Here is a 19631-nt window from a genome sequence, read left to right on the forward strand (position 1 = left end):
GTAGCCGCCGCTGGTGCTTCTAATGCGCTTGCCCCCCTATTGTCAGGATTTGCCGAAATAAAGCGAAAGTATAAATTAAAGGCCGTGCACGTCCGCGCCAACATTGGTGCCGTAAGCTTTTAGCCACAACAAAAGTGAAAATGTGGAGGCAACGCAAGAGAATCCTCGAATTATGTGGGTAACATAACTGCGGTAATTACATCTTAGGAGCGGGGGGGGGGGGGGGGGGTGCACTCAATGCTCGATCACAGTAGGCGGACACGGCCCCGATTTTGGTCAGCCGACTGTTGGCGACAGCAGTCTACATGACGGAAAACGCTGTGGCCAATAGTATAAAGGAAGGATTACGCTGTCGCCAACAGTCGGCTGACCAAAATCGGTGCTGTGTCGGCCTAAGGTTTATTCGATTCACCCAAGTTTCACTGCACCTTCTGAACCTATTAACGGTGCAGAGCACCTCGGCTAGGGTGGCTAGAATTGCACTCAGGAACGATGCACCAGCGTTCAGTTTTCTTCTTCGTTTTAGAGTGCATCTTTACTACAGCTCACAAATGCATGACCCATGTAAAATTTAAAAAAATTACACCATCTTCCCGTAGGGGAACCCTGAGTAGTATGCGAAGCAGCTATGGGGTCGACTCAAGGCAGTTTTATCAGCTGTATAAACTTGGACATGCAGCAGAACCAGCAACGCGCAGAACCGTTGCCGACGCTGTCGGCGTTTTGCCCGCGTTCGCAGCGAACGCGCGCGGCGTTGGTGACTGTTGCCGCTGCCTCTGGGGCGCCTACCGTCGCGCCTCTAACCTAAGCTGCTTCGCATTATCGCGCGCGGAGCCGCAGGTGTTGCCATTCGTTACGCAATCCGGAGAGGAGAGCAGCGTCGGAGAGGAGAGGAGTAATGCCGAGAGGAGATGAGACAAGGAGAGGAGGGGGAGGAGGAGGATGCGCATGCGCAGTAGGGGTGTGGACGCACGGCGGTTGTATGGATGGAGGGAGGTAGGGAGTGACATAGCCCCGAGCATAAGATGCTTCGCATCTAAAAATCATGTAACCGAAAAAAAAAAATAAGTAAACGACGCAGCAGCAACCCCGTGATGCCGTCACGTTACCTTACAGGGAATCCATAGAATAGGGAATCTGCGACGGCGGTGGATGCACGCATGGATGCACGGCCCCGATGATGATGATGATGATTTATTGGCATCCCCTTTGAAACGGGGTGGCGACAAATAGTCACCTAGCCTGCTTGATTTAATCAGGTATACTACACATGTTCTTTATCTAGCATTTTTGTATACCCTCTCATTATCTTTCTTTTTCAAAAATTTAGCTTGTACCGCTGCCTATGATTTTAAGAGATCCGGTCGTATCCATCTTTTCCCTGCTTTTTTTCCACCAGTACTCTAATCGTCTCTTGCTGATCTCTACGGCTGATCTGTTTATGTTTCCTTCCACTTTAAACCCAAGCGCTTCTGGGAGTTGCACGTTACCTACGGTTCTCGCTGGGTGGATCCCGTCGCATTCCATTAGGATGTCCTGAGTGGTCTCTGGATCTTTACTGCAGCATACACATGTCTCATCTAGTTCCGAATATTTGTTCCGATATGTTTTCGTCCTTAGGCAACCGGCTCGAGCCTCAAATAGCAAGGCACTGCCCTTTGTGTTATCGTACAGATTTTCCCCGCGCCCCCTGCAGCAGCGCCCCTAGCGGCAGCAGCGCACCGAGGGACCCTGTCTGGCAAGGGAAACGCGCCGCGCTTTTCACACCTCCCAATTCTAGCTACCCTACCTCGGCCTTCGATTCCCCGAGGTACAGTGTACTAGAAGTATATACAGTGTACTTCTAGTACACTGTATCTTGAGGTGCAGCGGTGCACCCTGCACCCCCGTGCTCGATTACACGGGGTGCAAGGCCTTTGCCGCCGCTGTGCAGTGCACCCTTGAACCTTGCACTGAGTGGGTGCAGCCTGGTACCCCATAACTGGCACCCCCATACACCTTTTCGTTTGTGGTGCCGTACACCTTTTCTGAATCGAACAAACCTCTAGAGTCTAGTGTGAATGAGCCTTGAGCGTATAGCGGAGCCTGTCAAGCAGGCGTCGGTGCGGTTTCGTACGCGTCATATCACATTATCATTATTTTTTGTGAGCCTGGCCGACGGCCTGCACGATGTTACGTCTCAACCTGGAAAAGCGCATTCCTTGGACGTATGACACGAGTGATGTCCATTCATCAGTGCGCGCACCGACAGCGACCAGGCGTGTGATTGACTGTGACGCGTTAACAAAGGAGCTCGCGTCGAGGCAACAACCACCATCGCCATCCGTGGATACGGTAATTACCGTGAAGATCACTCTGTCTAATCCTGATCCTTACAAGAGGGCCGTCACGCAGAGCCCGCTAATTGATGTAAGGGACAACGTCGACCAACACCGTGGGGACCGCGTCGAGCTCGGTTTTCCAGATGGCCACGCAGGTTCAAGAATGCGGCCTCCCCCCCCCCCCCCCCCCCCCGCCCGGCGGCAACACTCCAATTGCTAGTAGGTACAGCGTTTGACCGCTGGCGCCACGCTGCGCCGCTCGCGCGTACCGCGTTTCTAGGTGGTTTCTTTCGCCGAGGGCGCTCGAATCGCAATCATATGGTTTGCATGAATGCAAACATTGGTAGCGTGGCTTTATGGTTGAGTGGCTACGGCGCTCGCTTTGGGGTTCGAGTGGCTACGGCGCACGCTGGTTAGAATCCCGCCTGGGCTAGAATTTTTTTCTTAATATCACGCTTTTCTTTTTTTTTTCCCTCTCTGTTTGCCAGCGCGGTCGCTTGAACCCCGGTGCCACGGCGGCAGCCGTGGTGCCGGGCACCGACCCGAAGCGGCGGTCGTTGGGGTGTTGCGGAGCGCAGCGTAGCAACACCCCAAATAAAAAAATACTGCTTCAGTCAGGTAGACTGCTCCCTCCCTGATAGTGAGATCATATTTGGATCATCAAAACAGTGATGCGTTTATAATACCACCGATCCCAACAGCAGGATAGTCACCACCAGCCCAGCGTTTTCTCCGTCAACGCCTCCTCCGTTCCAACGGCGGCGGCTAGAAACATGGTACGCGCGAGCGGCGCAGCGTGGCGCCAGCGGTCAAACGCTGTACCTACTAGCAATTGGAAATACGCGGCCCGGCGGAACGGTGCGTCAACATGGGAGGGATGTTTCGACCGATTCGACGATTAGGATTGGCCGAGATACCGTCATCAGATTCCGTAGTTTAGTCTCCTAGGGAAGACGACTGTATTAAAAGCAGAGACTTGTGGTGCAGTGGAATGGTTCTGACGTGTCCTGATGGGAACTCAGACGTTTAATATGCTCCTGATGGTGTGGGCTTCCGTACCAGGGGCCAGTGTAAATAATGTAAATTAACCCCTTTTTTCCTTCATTCCTACTACCGGACGTACTCATTAATGGGCTTGGTGGATTCCTGGCCCAAACGCCACCTTGAGCCGCAACGACGACTACTTTTCCGGGAGGATGCTTCCAAGTTCATTGACGTAATTAAAGATCAAGAATGCCCCCCGGATTGGCTGACGAGGATTGAGCCCCTCGCAATATTAAATGAATTTTAAACATGACATGACCAGCCACAATGTGGCTGACCGCACATTATTTATGCATGTAAGTTTGAAAGTGCGTGTATATGCATTATTATGTATTGCTTTCATTGGAAAAAAATTGATGCAATTTGTGTTCGCTACGTGAAAGTTCCGGCAATAAAGAAAACAAAAATAGTTCATTGTCTGATGGGTGGAGCATCGGGCAACAGAATCCATGTTCGAAACCAGCCGTTAGACCAACTTGCGTCGGCGGTAGTGATGTCATTTTAAAATATAGAAATTTTGGGAGCACTGGAAAAATATCCTAACATATTTTAGCATTAGAGAAGTAAAAGTAACAGCAGAAGTAGTTGCATGTAAAGACGCGTTTATAAATGTTTTGCCACGATATGGAAATTCTATAACCCTCTTTCTTATTCGCTCAGAGATTCTTTGTCGCTTACCGGTTTGTCTCGTCTACCGAACATGAAATATGTGCACTTTTAATTTTATTAGGGAGGCGAGATTGCCGTACTGTGTGCACACTTCCGGAACTCTAGTTTTTCAGAGTGCAGGCGGAGTGTGTTTGCCACGTGGGCAATTATCAAACCGGTACTCATAAAAACTAGGTGAGACATGTGGCCGTGTTTAGACGTACGCAACGGTGGGAAATCAGCAGTCATTAGTATATAGCTTATCTTTTGCGATCCGCTTGAAACCAGTTAACGATAGATAATTATCATTTCAAAATAGTTTTCATGCATTCCGTTAAAGGGCCCCTCACCAGGTCAGGCCATTTTGAGCCGATAAGCGCAGTGAATACAATGCGCGCTAACGATCATGTATGCTAAGTAGTATTACATCCCTACGCGCCACACAAATAGCTTAAATTTCAAACCAAACTGTCGATGGTGATGTTCTTTCTTTTTCTTTCAGAACTGCCACAATTTACAGGTATTGAAATGATCGATTTTATGGCGGCTGGCGGAACGGCATAAGCGATTAAGTAAAAGCATGTGCTGGTCGGGCTAGTCGCTGTAGCCGAACAGGAATGCGAGTTACAGAGCTGAGCGCAAAGCTCGGCGAGCTTGTATATTGTGGGTATTTTTCCTGTACTACTCGTCGCAATGGAGCAGTTGTTCGCCTTAACCGTTACGTTTTCTAGTACATATAAGCTACTCTTGTTTCAGCCAATGACACAGGGCGGTGCTAATTATGGACCGAGAGGCCATAGTTCAGCAGTCATAACGGGTAGGTGAAAACAGTGGCGGGATCATATGCGAGCCGCTGCCTACAGAATTAGTTGAACCGGGCTCTCACCAATTAGTTTCAGTTGTTTTGACCGCAGTGGTCCAATATCCGTCTAGCGAGCAATAAATGGCTTTATTTGTGAGACTTCAATATCCATGTTCGTCGAGGGCTAATGGTATGTACCTTTCGTGATCACTTTATCTTGACCCTTGCGCATTTTTCGTGCTTTCTACAAGTAAGGTGCTGCCTGCAAATGCCTCCGTGTAGCTTTTCAATTACATTCCTTTGAACGCTTTGGATTGAAGCTGTAGGCTGAGAGGTTACAGAATGGGTGCACATCAAGAAAAGGGAAGCGGAGTCGAGCACGGCAGATAATTGTATAGGCGGGCTGACGAAATTGGGAAATTGGCAAGCATAAGATGGTGCCAGTATGCACAAGAGAGCGTATTGTGCAATCGCTCGGAGAGGCGTTCGGACTTCATTTAACATATATAGACCTATGAAGATGATGATGATGATGATGATGACAGATACAAGATACCCAAAGAGTATCGTAAGGTAGCATGTAAGGTACATGCTACCTTATGTATGTCTGTAAGATCCATCTTCGATACTGCACACACCTGCGCCCTGTAGTGGTATTTATCTATGTGTATTGCATGAAACTACAGCACAGGGCACGTGCCAACTTCAACAAAATTGGTGATCAATGAAATAGACGGTCACAGAAAAAGAAAAACCGGTAAAATGACCTTAAAAAAACCGTGGGATGTCTATTTTGGAAAACTATATTCAGCGAAAAAAAAATTGTTGAACAGAAGTAAAAACCGCACAAAAAAATCATGGTATAATTGGCGTAATTGTAACCGCATTGGTTATGCCCTTATTCGGTAATTGTTAACAAGAGTTACTTTACATGGCTCCCATTGTGAACGCCACAACCACGTCGTGCAAAGCATATACGCGGATTTCTAAACCATCCACTGGAGCTCATGCGTATCAATTTCCACGTAAACTCTGACTCCGTTGTCGTGTCCGCTGCCGTTGCGTTGATGCGGGCGAATGACTGACGCCACTCCGATGTAGCCACGTACCCAAAAAGCCCCGTGTTTATTAGACAGCCGCTTTTTATCCCTTTTCCTCAGTGACGTCACAGAGCATGTGCACACGAGTGCTTGGTCAGATCAGAGATAACCGATAACAGTACACCGTTCCATATATCGCGTTGTGCAAAGCTATGGCAGATAGCAAGAATTCTTGTAGTAGCTGCGTTCGCACCAAGCAATAGTTCGGTGTTCTTACCAGCCACTACGTGACATTGCTCTTCATGTAAGCCCCATAATAAATAAAAAAAAAGTTTTATACCTTAGAAATGAACAAATTGTGTTATACGGCACTTAATACATTCTTTTAGATCGTTTTACGTTTCGTTGTTATCCTTTTGTGGTTTTTCATTTTCAGGGGGCCCGTCTCGGCGCCTCACGTGCACGCTCGCCCTGGGCTCGCGCGAACAAGAGCGTGGCCACGAGATGCGCAGAGCGATACATTTTGATTACCGAACCTCTTGCGTAGCTTTCCCAGCATTGCACGCGCACCTGAGGCCAGAACGCAGCTTACACGTGTCACATTCGAAAAAGGACATTGGACGCCCGCCAGAGAACAAGGAGACCGTGCGAACGCAAGTGCTGACTGTCGCCTTCAGCATCTGACGGAGCGCCGATATCATGGACATCGACTGCCTGCCGGACAGCCTTTTGCTGGAAGTCTTCCGACATCTCCAGTTCCAGGCCATATGCAAATGCTCACGGTAACTATGCTGTCCTTCTCATTTCAAAGCAGGCAACTTAGCGGCCTCTCCCGAAGGGTTCGTAATTGTGGATCGCCTTTTTGCAGAGAGATGCGTCTGCTTGTTGTACCATAGTCGTTGATCACAGCTCACTCTAGCTTGACAACCACCATACTGCGAGGTCGCGATTAGATTCTCGGGTGAGGAAGACTGATGGAAGCATGGAGGCGTTCTAAATAATTGTACTTCAGGTTCACTACAGTTTTAAAGGCGAAGGTTTCATAGCGGGACTTTGGTGACTGTGGCTGCTGCTCTTTCCGAATAGTATCGTTTGGAATTACGCAAAGCGTTACCAAGTGGACTAACGTGATCTATGTGCCTGTTGCAAGTGTGTGTGTGTGTGTGCGTGTGCGTGTGTGTGTGTGTGTGTGTGTGTGTGTGTGTGTGTGTGTGTGTGTGTGTGTGTGTGTGTGTGTGTGTGTGTGTGTGTGTGTGTGTGTGTGTGTGTGTGTGTGTGTGTGTGTGTGTGTGTGTGTGTGTGTGTGTGTGTGTGTGTGTGTGTGCGTGTGCGTGTGTGTGTACGACAGAAGCAAAAGGACGGTAGATGGTGACGCTCCACGCGAATTTACGACATGCCGATTGCTGGGTTCTACATACCGTGTTCTGGACGAGCGCAAGCGATACCTATATGCATGTCGTGTGGTCTTTGTTATAACAACGATGATTTTTGCACTCCGACGATGAAACGTTGGTACAGGACCGATCATAAAGGCGGTACATTGTGGCTTCTGCGTAGCGTTAGCTGCTACGAGTGAAGTACTGCAGCGTCTCAAAGCGCGAGCTGCCACGAGGCAAACATGCCAGAAACTTGCACGCGACGCACGCACCGAACGTGTCAAGGACGTAGGTAGTTTTTGCCCGAGAGAAGCATAGGCGCGCAATCGTGGCCTAGTCGGTAAAGAAAAAAATTGCGGCAGAACCCATCTCACGACGACGGTCGACGGTAATGCGTTAGCATTGAATGAAAAATTGGAGGACGCTTCGCCTGAGTGGAACGCGATCTCGGGCCCCGTTCGCATCGCATTTTTCTTTGAGTCGGTTTCACTATAACACAGAACGTGGGAAACACCAAGCTTACCCCGATCCCCTTATAGTCGGCTGCACTTTAGACAGAAATGCATTGCTGGCCATACGTTTTTCCAGGGGGCAATATAAGTCGTCTTATATTAAAACTATAGTGAACTAGAATATACTAGTTCACTATAATTAAAGCGCAAAGGCCCCAGCACCTTCTTTTTATTATTTTATTAATTGTTTGCTATATATATTGCCTCGACGCACGCGCGTGTCCCAATTTGACCTGCCGAGGATGCGAGCGCCATGTGGATAGGATTTTCACAAGTAACCTACCCGAGCGCGCCGCTGTTGGTATGGTATAAATGCTGGAAAAGGGGGTTTGTGTTTGAGTTTCTTGATAACAGAATGATGTTTTCTCGTACATTCAAATTACAATCCGACGCCACCATGTCTGCAGGTTGTGGTTAAGTCGTACTTTACCATTTTTCTGACGGATTTTACTGTGAGAAATTCAATTTTTGTTCACTAACACCTTTCGCCGCGCGGAGGGCCTGCACGGTCGCGGTGGTTCGGGATGATTTTCTCCGCCACGGACGCCGACGCTGACGCCGGCACCGACGCTGACGCCGGGTTTTCTGCGACATGGGGCCCTTAACGCTGTCGCGTTAATATAGCGGCACGATTTACTGCCACCGTCGAAACGAGTTATATATGAGGCGTGTACTGCAACGGAACTCCTCTTTCTCGCTTCGATGATGATGATGATTTATTGGCATCCCCTTTGAAACGGGGCGGCGACAAATAGTCACCTAGCCTGCTTGATTTAATCAGGTATACTATACATGTTCTTTATCTAGTTTTTTTTTTTGTATACCTCTCATCATTCTTTATCTTTTTCAAAAATTTACCTTGTAGCGCTACCTATATGATTTTAAGAGATCCGGTCGTATCAATCTCTTCCCTGCTATTTTTCCACCAGTACTCTAATCGTCTCTTGCTTATCTCTACGGCTGATCTGTTGATGTTTCCTTCCACTTTAAATCCAAGCGCTTCTGGGAGTTGCACGTTTCCTATGGCTCTCGCTGGGTGGATCCCGTAGCATTCCATTAGGATGTGCTGAGTGGTCTCTGGATCTTTACTGCAGCTTACACATGCCTCATCTAGTTCCGAATATTTGCTCCGGTATGTTTTGGTCCTTAGGCAACCGGCTCGAGCCTCAAATAGCAAGGCACTGCCCTTTGTGTTATTGTACAGATTTTCCCTTCTAATTTCTTTCTTCTCATTCTTGTAAGTCTCCATTGTCCTTTTTGTTTCCATTCGTTGCATCCAATTCACGGTCTCTATTTCTCTCACTTTCTTTCTGATGGCTCCTGGTTGTCTATTTACAGTTTCGATTATCCTGTACTTGATTGCCAACTTCCTTGACCTCTTCCTCCATTCTGTGTCCACGCTTTTCATGTAGAGATACTTGTGCACTTTAGCCGCCCATTTATTTTAATCCATGTTCCTGAGCCTTTCTTCAAAACTAATTTTGCACTGTGCTTCTCTGACTTCAAAAGAGGCCCAACCCATGTCACCCTGCACTGCCTCATTTGTGGTATTACCGTGGGCTCCCAAAGCCAACCGGCCTACTGATCTTTGGTTAACTTCCAAACCCGACAAGATATCCGATTTTAAGCATAGAATGGTATTTGCGAATGTTAGCGCTGGCACCATTACTCCTTTCCAGATTCCACGCACCACCTCATACTTATTGTGACCCCACAGTGCTCTGTGTTTCATTATTGCTGCATTCCGCTTCCCCTTTATTTTCAGATTATCTTGGTGGTTGCTTGAGTAATTCTTTCCTTCGTTTATGTGTACGCCGAGGTACTTGTATTGCTTCACTATAGGTATTACTTGCTGTTGAATTGACACCACGAAGTTACTCGTCTCTTCATTAAAGATCGTAATTCCTGATTTCTCTGTGCTAAACTTAAGGCCTAGATTTGTCGCTACATTCCCACAGATATTCGCAAGTATCTGTAAATCTTTTTTATTGTCCGCTAGTAGCACAATGTCGTCTGCGTACATCAGTCCGGGGAGCTTCTGTTGCACCATTTGTCCATTACGCATGTAGGATAAATCAAAACCTAATTCGCTGTTTTCCAGTCGTCTTTCTATACCCTTGACGTAAAGCGTGAACAACAATGGTGACAGAGGGCATCCTTGCTTCAATCCTTGGTGAATTCCCGCCATTTCATTTCTTTTTCGACCTTCCCATACCACTTGTACTTGGTTGTCTCTATATATCTCCCTCAGCAGCTCCACGAAATCGTCATATATGCCTTCGTATTGAAGAATATCCCACAACAATTCCCTGTCTACGTTGTCATAAGCTCCTTTAATATCTAGAAATGCTATCCATAAAGGTCTTTTCTGAGCTACTGAAATCTCTATGCACTGAGTTAGTACAAACATATTGTCCTCTAAGCGTCTGCCTTGCCTGAACCCATTCTGTAGTTCCCTCAATAAATCGTTTTTCTCCACCCACTTCGACAGTTGTAATTTTATGGCTTGCATTGCCATTCTATATATCACCGACGTTACTGTAACTGGCCTGTACGAGCTCGTCTTATCCTTATCTCCTTTGCCTTTAAAGATGAGATTCATCTTTCTTTCACGCCATCCAACGGGAATTTTCTTTGTTCCAATCACTTGCTCGATGGCATTCCCTAAGTGTTTCATAAGAACACTCAGCGCCATCTGGCGCCGCTGCCGCGAAGCCTGCGCGTGGCCTCCTAAATGGATGGCGGGCCGGTGCGTGCGAACGCTGAGAAACGCGGCATGCGTCCGCTCCAGTCTTCATTCTGGACACGCTGCGCCATCCAGTGGCACAACCGAGAAGTCCGAGCGTGGCCTCCGAGACGAGAAACGTGGCGCGATGGTGCCTGCGATCGCTGAGGATTGTTCCCTCGCTTGATGCTCACTTAGTGGCACAAACACAGTGACGCAAGCTGGCGAGAGGTTCACTGAAGAGCGGGAGCTACCCAGCAGATACCCAGTCAATTCATCGCGCTGTTCGCTAAAGCGTTGGCGTTAAAGGCGTTCATTGAAAAGCGGCACGTACCCAGTGCATTTGTGGCGCACCCTGCAATGCGTCGGGTTGCCGTCCTTGAGGAACGTTTGTTGCGTGGTTTCGATTCCCCTATGAATCGGATAAATTTAAGGGATCTTTTTCTTCATTGTATAGCGGCACATTCCCAGTGGTACATACCTAGTTACCCTAGTTGGCGTCGAACACGCAAGATGGATGACGATTATTGTTTGGGGACAAGATAAGCCCAAAAGAGTGCAAACTTGAGACTACAACTAGAAGAGCGCGCGTTCTCACTTTCATCAGTCTAATATGTAATTTCCTTGTTATTTTTCGCGAGCGAGAGTGACGTTTCAGGGGATGAATAGCAGACAGCAGCAGCCTGCCAGAGTGGGTGAAACAGGCAAATAATGCTAAGTGCATTAAAAGCGCGCAGTTTCGTCCGAAAGGTAAAACATTGATTGTGATAGCAAATTATTAGACAACTATACGAAGTAAGGGTCGTATAGTTTTATGGTCCGCGTAAATTGCAGTAAACATTCGCTTACTAATTAACAAGCATCGTGTCACGCACACACAGTCAAACACGAAGAGATCAAGCTTGATTACCGCGGACATCCGCTGTCAGAACACTGACGTGATGAAGAGCGGCAGCAGCGGTTAGCGAGAGTTTCGTGCTGCTCCTATAGCTTCAGCGCGTCTCCGAGGTTGTGCAACAACCTCGGACGCTCATTGGGTTCTATGTTGCTTCTGGTCGTTGGGTACTTCGTTGGGGACGCTTCGGGTCCGAGGTTGCTTTACAGATCCCACAAGAGTTGAATTGAATTCTGGGGTTTTAGGAGCCAAAACCTTACATGCCAAAACCACGATTTGATTATGAGTCAAGCCGCAGTGGGGGACTCCGGATTAATTTTGACCACCAGGGGATCTTTAACGTGTCCCCAATGCACGGGAAACGGGCGTTCAGCCCAAGACTGAATATGGCAAGTTTCGCGAACCTTTACTGAGCCAACGTGGCCCAAATACGAAAAATTACTTTAGAAGTCGTGACCTCACACGGAAGTGTTGACGTTGGGTTTTCCGCGCGAAATTCAAGAAAACGTAACTTTGAGCTTCATTTTCTCTTCTAATAATTGACCTATTACAGTGTAATTAACGACGGCAGAGTTATTGTTTTGCTTTAGTGTCCCTTTAAGCGTGTCGTAGCATGGCGCCGTTAGTCTATAGACTGAGCGGCGGCAACTTGCGTTTCCGGCGCTGCGATGGTTTCGGCGCTTGAGGCAGACGCTACGAGGATACGCAAAGCTGGCATGTTAGTGTAGGAAATTGGAAGATGTTCAGTGATTTTAGGATGCAGCATAGATCCGGGCGTTGCGCTACCGACAACGCAGCTGGCGCGGAGTTCTGGGCTGGAGTTCTTTTTAATCGTTTTTAAAGGATTTGTTCGGAGCACGTTGCCGCCGTCGCCGCGATATTAGCGATGCCTTTTCCGAAATTGATTATAGGTCGGCAAAATTATCACTACTCCATTCAGATTCACCGAAAAAAAATTTTTTTTTTATTCTTTAGGATTCACTCGGATTCAGACTCGTCAAAATTATATTCAGCTGGGCTCATTCGGCCTCATGAGTGATTTTGCCGACCTATAGGCTCTGTAGTAAAAGTAACGCAAGGAAATGGCTCAATTATCGCACCTTCCCTAATTTTCAGGCATTTCGAACGCACTTCTAGAAACTCGCGCATACCGACGTATGACAATACCATTTGTGCATTTCAGCGTGTGCCGACGGTGGAGGCGAGTGACTCGCGACTGGTCACTCCGGCGGGTGATCAATGTGACCTCGCAACCGCTGTCAGCTCTCCAGGTGTGGCACCTCGTCCGTGACAACGCTGGCGCCAACCTCGTCGAGCTGAAGATCACGGGGTTCAAAACAGCCACTGCACGTGGACCCACAGCCATGGTGTTCGGACACCTAAGAGACCACTGCCCTTCTCTCAAGGTTAGCACGCTACGGCTAGTATATATACACCGGGGTATATATATATATATATATATATATATATATATATATATATATATATATATATATATATAAAGCTAATCCGACCTGCGTACATTGAGCTGTGGCACCTCAGATGGGTAGAAACTGAAATTAAAATTACGTTCTGGGGTTTTACGGGTGCCAAAACCGCGATTTGATGATGAGGCATGCCGTAGTGGAATGATACGGATTAATTTTGACCAGTTGGGGTTCTTTGGCGTGCACCCGATGCACGTTAACCGCCAAATGCAACAGGAGCTAGGAGCTGTTCAGCGATTACACGTGATATCCCGAAACACTCAAAAGGTCATCGGTCGTTTAAAAACACGGTATCTGGATTATCCACACCAAGGCCTTAAGCTTTTTAACCGGAATTACTAAAGAAAGACATTTTTTAATAAGTTAAGCTGTTTAAATTAGGAGTTTAAACGTCTTATAGAAGAGTAAATAATTTAAGCGGCAATCACACCGGACGCCTTCATTTTTGGTGTGGCTACACCTGGCGCGTAGCGGCGCTGCCTGTACAGCACGCCGCGGGACAACCACGCTGTTACAATTACTGAAATACAGTTATGCTGGCATGGAAGCTTTCTATAAAACATATTACCGTGGCTCAGAATGCGCGACGAGGTCAAAAGCGTAACCCAAACTTGGCCGAAATTTCTCAGCCAAGCTTAATAAAAACGAGGAAGAAATGCAACACCCTCCACACCCCCTTCGAGCCTTCGTCTACCCAGTGGGCACCTACTTTCCACACTTACTCGTGTGACCATACAGGACCCACACACTCAAAACTCGCGCATTTACCGTTTCACGTTTGCCAGCAGTTGTCGTCCCAAATAAACAGCTTCGCAATAAGAAAATCCTCCCCTCACGTTTCGCAGGTCTTGCAGCTGACTGACGCTTGGCTGGAACGTTCTCTGGCGGACCTCACCACCAGGCTCGCGCACCTGTCATTGAAGAGGTCTCTCTTTATTACCGACGTCTTTCGAGACAAACGGGAACCGTTGGCGGTCAGCTCCCTGCGGTTTCTTGACCTGGCCAACTGCATCTTCTTGCCGTGGTTCGACATGGCTTCACTTACACAGTTTCATTCGCTGCGCGGCCTGGTGCTCGAAGGCTGCTACCCACTCCTCGCCACTAGCTTTGCCCCGAGCAGGCCGATGATCACCAACCTTGTCCTGCTCAACATCGAGCGCATCTTCGTCTGCAACCGGGAGGTGCAGGTGGTGCTCCTTCAGGGCGCCAACCTCCAGTATCTGTTTCTGGGCCACACAGGCTTCGATGGGGAGGTGTTCGAAACGGTTTGGCGCCTCCTGAGAAACCAACGCCCGCTCCGCCTCACCCACGTCTGCCTCAGGTGCACGCAGATACAGGAGCTGCATTTGAACAAGCTCCTACAGATGACGCCCCGGTTGCAGTGGTTAGCCGCGACGAGTGCCGACATGTCGCCTGCCGCCAAGGAGCACGTGGAACAGTACCTACCCAGTTCCTGTCAGTACCTGGAGGTGGGACCCGGCAACCCGCGCAGCGCGGCGTTCTGTGGCCACTCCGTGCCCTTATAAAAATTTCTCTCAACATGTTTTAGACCGCTTTTAGACTATTGTTACTAGAACCTACCAACAGTCAATAGAAATCCTTCCATCGGTCTTTAGGCTTCCTAACAACTCCCTAGTAACACCCTAGAAGCAATTGGCCACCAACATTATTTAGAAACATGCTCATAGGTTGTCTGTGAACTTCCTACTAACTGTGTAGAAACACGTTTCTTTAGACCTCCTATTAGCATTCATTAAATTGAAGCATGTTCATAGGCTATCTGTAAACGTCCTATTAAAAATTTACTAGCGCTTTCTTTAGACACCCTAGTAACATTGTTCTAACAATTGGCCACCAACATTGAATAGAAGCATGTTTGTATACTTTGTCAACATCCTACCAGCTTTCTACTGACAGTTTTTAGGCCTCATTATGACTTAATTATTTCAAACCTCCTACCAACATTTTCCCTTTACACAATCTAGAAACATTGTCCAGAGTTGGTCACAGTATGTGAATAAAAACATGTTCAACGCTGCTTATAAATTTATGCTAACCTGAAAATTTATAACTTTAGATCACCCAGTACACCAGCACACCACCCTATAATGCTCAGAGCCGCAACTATTAATTTCATTTATTGGACGCTATTAACGTCTGTCACCTTATGTATATATTTACGGGATCTTATTGGAGTATTGATAAATATCTAAGCTCTTGACGCGATGTGCAGCTGAAGCCACAGGTTGCGAAAGGAGCTACTGAAAATAAAGGTCTGACAAATTGGAAGCGTTGCGAAGATTGCATCACACATTTATTACATTATTCAATCAGTCAAACTTGGGAACCGCAGAAATGAGACTGTAGTTATGCGAAGCAGCTTCAGCATTCTGGGCGTTAGTTGTAGTTGCACCTTAGATATTATGGAAATGTTTCTTTTTGTGAGATTGTTGCTGTGAGATCCTTGGCGTTGTATCCTTTAAAAAAAGGGAGTAGCAGTTAGGCAAGAGCAAAGAATTAGTTCATGATTGTCACAAAAGAGCGCGTAATCCAAGCGCGCGCCGCGTGTCACGCAAGCCAGCGAAAGAACACGCCGGCCCCGCGGCAACTTCAACAGAGGCGGACAGCTCCTACGCCTCAAACAGCAACGCTAACAACGGCGCCGAAACGTCTGGAAGAGACTCGACGGAGCGACGTTAACCGGAGAGAGAGAGAGAGAGCACGCGCGCGCCGAGACACCTTCTCACCCGGCGAGTCGACAGACATAACTACAGCGTGAGCGCGCGTCAACAGGATGAGTCATCACCCCCCCTCGAGAATGTTCCGACAGCAGCGGTCGAAGGTACGAGAAAAGACGCGAAGCTTCCCAAGCTTTGGCCATGCTACGAGATCACGACACCGATAGGAAAGTTCGAGAACGCCTGTGGGAGCTATATAACCGCCGTGCGAGAATCAGATGGAGGAATCCAGGAATTCGGGAATTCAGGAATTCAGTCCGCACCGGTGAAGTGATGTAACGTGAAGACCGAGCGTCTGCGGAAGAAGGGGATTCCCCGGCAAGCTAGTCGACGAGTTCATCGAGCGTCTGCATTTCCGGAAGAAGTTCTTTCTTCGAGATTTGCTCGAGCTACGCCGAGATCGTCTGACTCCAAGACCAACCAGCACGGTGAATACGATTGGACACTTAGTGTTCCTTTTCATTTTGTACTTTACGTGTTGGACTCTTAGTGCTTGTCGTGTATTATTTTCTTGTGTTTGTTAATACCCATCTGATTTGTATTGTGTTGTATCTAGCCTAAGTGTGCAAGTGTGTGTGTAACTGCCTTGTGTGAAGAATATATTTTGTTGTGTTTTGACAACTCTGGGCTCTGACTCGGTCTTTGGACAGCAACCGGCGTTCGCTGGCGCACCAGAGGGCCCATTCTTAATTGTCCTTGCTTTCGTGGGATTATTTTCGGAAGCTGATAATTCGGCTTTGGAATTTAGTCCGGCGTCTGCGCCTCGTTCACCGGGGTCTGTGACAATGGTCATACATTATTTACCCCAAATTAAGTCATCGCGACCTCTGTCAGAACCTCGTGTTTGTACGCTTCGCGTTTATAGCCAATTCAAGCGAACCGCATGACGCGCAATAGTTCGTTTGTAAAAAGATCATTTTTAAAACATTTCACGTCACTGCATTTCGCGCTCGTAACAACCTGCCAAAATTCGGTATAAGAAACTGAAATAAAAAAAATGTTTATCAAAATGATGGAAAAGCACTTACGTTTTTTTATAATAAGCAGACAAAACTTCGGTGCAGCTGATGACCAGTGAGGTGCTCAACGCAAACCTGGACGTCGGGCCCGCTGATTACTAGCGAATGTGTTCGCTCGTATTTTTTTTTATTGCTCATTTGTTCTTCGAAATAATTTTGTCACGTTAATGTCATTTTCATATAGGGATGTTGAATTTCCCGCGTTCATCCTACAAGAAAGAAGAGAACGAGCATCGGGCCAGGGAGCGCGTGAGCGCGTTCGAAGGGACTAGCCTGCTTTCTTGGACGTTCTGGGCTGAGGTGGACGCTAATAAACGCCTCTCTGAGTCTCGAGTTTTTGTCGGCTGTTCCATGTGCCACGTATTCTAATATTTGGTGCCGAAGAACCCGGGAGGCAACAGCCGGGAGCTACCGTCAAGGGACTTCGCTGGTGGCTACCGACTGGAACCACTGCCACGAACCACGGAGGTATACGGATCAGCGGACCGCCATGGATAAGCTCAAGTTGAAGCGAGCCACAAGAAGGGCCCAAAACACCAGGATCATTCAAGAGTCAAGTGCGGTGCTAGAAAACAATGCCGCGACATTGCGACAGATTGACTGTATTTACGAGCGGCTCAAGAACAATAACGATGAATTGAAGAAGATTAATGATGAATTAGAAAGCCACATAAGTGACGAGGCATTCGAGGCGGATTACGCAACCGTAATTGAGTATGAGGACAACGCGACCTGCATCTTAGCCGAGCTCCAGAGCAAGCGCCGCCAGCAGTCCGAAACCATTGTCATCGCCAGTCGATGTTCGCGACATGCCGGTGGCCACAGGGCATTCTGAAAGGCCAGGAGTCAAGTTGCCGAAGCTGGTAATTAATGCTTTCGACGGTGATCTGAGCAAATGGAACGCGTTCTGGGAGCAATTCGACCAGATCATCAACCAGAACGGAACTCTTACAGCTACCGACAAATTCAACTACCTGAGGTTATTTTTGAAAGGAGACGCGGCGACAGCTATAGCGGGGCTGCCTACCACCGAAGCGTGTTACGTTGACGCCTTGGACATGCCAAAAAGACGTTTCGGGGACAAGAAGCGGTTGGAGCAGGAGTATTTCTCAAGGCTTCGAAGGCTCACTCCTGTGCGTTCTTCTAATGAAGTAACAAAACTTCGCAAGTTGTACGGCCAGGTGCTCATTAACACGCGGGGACTGGAGGCGCTTGGCGTGAGCAAGTCGTCTTTCTCGTCGATGCTATGCGACGTTCTGCTCAGGGCACTGCCACGTGACATTGTCGTAGCGTATCACAGATCTTGCGCTACACAAGCTGCAAGTTCCGCCAATGACAACGTTCAGCAAGCCACGGAGCTAGAGCGACTGCTGCAGTTCGTCTCTATTGAACTGGAAAGCCTAGAAAAGAGTGACTTTGGGGAGCAAAAAGTGTATGACGAGGCGACTCATCCTAGAGACAATAAGAACCGCCGGTTTGACAGTGCGATCCCAACGTCATCAGTGCTTCATAACCAAGCTTCAAAACCACCTCCGGATACGGGCTGCATTTTCTGCAAGTCAACGCAGCATTTGACGGAGTCTTGCCGTACAGACCTATCGCTGTCAGAGAAGAAGAAACTTCTCGCCGCCGACATGCGGTGCTTTTGATGCACCATTACAGGCCACCGTGCAAGGGATTGCAGACGGAGAATTGCGTGCTCCGGCTGCAGAGGTCGTCATGCGTCTAGTATTTGCGACCCAGATAAACTAAACCGAAAGGCCTATGAAGACGTGAAAGGCAGCAGTACGACTGTATGCGCGGCTACAACTAAGAGCAACGAAAGGAGTGACACTTTGACGTGTGTGCTCCTACAGACTTTCCGAGCATGGGCAGTGACAGATTATTCATGCCGTTACATCAGAGGCGTGTTCGACGGAGGAAGTGAACGTACGTTCGTAACAGAAGCTCTTTCAAGGCGGTTAAAGTTGAGGTGTCTTGGCTTTAATTGATACCATAGCAATAAACACTTTCGCCAGTGTCAGCAGTTGCACACCGAAAAGATTTCGCATCGTTGAGCTTCACCTCCGAAGTCAGCATTCCGACGTTGAAGTTGCATTGAGAGCCGTCGAGATACCCCACATTTGCCACGACAGATCAGCCAACACGATGACTTCTTCGTTCGTCACATCATTAAAAACAACCGGGCACGATATCGCCGATGAACTGATCCACCCGTCCATTGAAAGAGAAAACGGAGTAAGTGTACTAATTGGCTCAGACCAGATGTGGGCGGTGATGACAGGTGAACTCTCCAGACCGGGAAACGAGGAAACACTCATCGCTATGAACTCAAAGCTCGGATGGATCTTTCAAGGGAGCACCGAGCAGTTGTCGTCAAAGCCAATCAACTCACCAGTCATGAATCTGCAAGCAAGCCAGCCGTCTGCAGAAGATGAGCAGTCGTTGAGTCTGCTGGAGTTGCTCCAGAGGGAAGTCGACAAGCTGACAGCCACACTGGAGAACCTGTCGAAGCAGCATGATCACTTGCTTGTGGAGAGGGACAGCCAGGCTCGCCAGCTTGCCCTGCTCACTGAAAAACTCAAGGAAAAGGATAAAGATACACAGACTGCCCACTTCACATGCCGAGCTACAGAATCACAGATTGACAAGCGGCAAGACAACCGAAACAGCAAGGAGAGTGATGTCGTGAGGCTCACATGCCGAGTGAGAGAGATGGAAGCAGAAGCTGCATCAGCAGCCGAGTCCCATTCCCACCTCCTGCATGAGAACCAAAGACTTCATAAGAACTTTACACTTGTGGCGAAAGATCACAAGAACATGGCATCTGACTTGGAGAATGATGTACAACAGAAGAAAGACCTTGAACTTCAAATCCAGCAGTATGTGATTAAAGTGGCCAAAACAAAAGAGCTCAGACATGCGCGCAAGGCTCGTCGAGCAAGTGGAATCGCTTCAGGACCAGCTCGCCAAAGAACAAACTGTCAAAAATCAGATTTCTGGGCACTTGAGGCGCCTAGAGGA

The 19631-nt window shown here is 48.1% G+C and overlaps 1 protein-coding gene across 1 annotated transcript; it reads left to right on the plus strand.

Moving 5' to 3' along the window:
- The first annotated feature begins 6328 nt into the window (after positions 1 to 6328).
- Positions 6329 to 16531, plus strand: LOC119448550 (F-box/LRR-repeat protein 12). Its single transcript, XM_037711785.2, has 3 exons — positions 6329 to 6637; positions 12547 to 12769; positions 13696 to 16531. The coding sequence occupies exons 1-3, from the start codon at positions 6555 to 6557 to the stop codon at positions 14374 to 14376; spliced, it is 987 nt and encodes a 328-aa protein (XP_037567713.2). The 5' UTR covers positions 6329 to 6554; the 3' UTR covers positions 14377 to 16531.
- The last annotated feature ends 3100 nt before the right edge of the window (positions 16532 to 19631 follow it).

Source organism: Dermacentor silvarum, chromosome 4 (assembly GCF_013339745.2).
Source record: "Dermacentor silvarum isolate Dsil-2018 chromosome 4, BIME_Dsil_1.4, whole genome shotgun sequence".
NCBI lineage: Eukaryota > Metazoa > Arthropoda > Arachnida > Ixodida > Ixodidae > Dermacentor > Dermacentor silvarum.

Coding starts and splice junctions, on each gene's coding strand:
- LOC119448550 (XM_037711785.2), top strand. CDS start 6,555: ATGGACATCGACTGCCTGCCGGACAGCCTTTTGCTGGAAGTCTTCCGA. Junction 6,638..12,546: donor GCCATATGCAAATGCTCACG/GTAACTATGCTG, acceptor TGTGCATTTCAG/CGTGTGCCGACGGTGGAGGC. Junction 12,770..13,695: donor ACCACTGCCCTTCTCTCAAG/GTTAGCACGCTA, acceptor CACGTTTCGCAG/GTCTTGCAGCTGACTGACGC.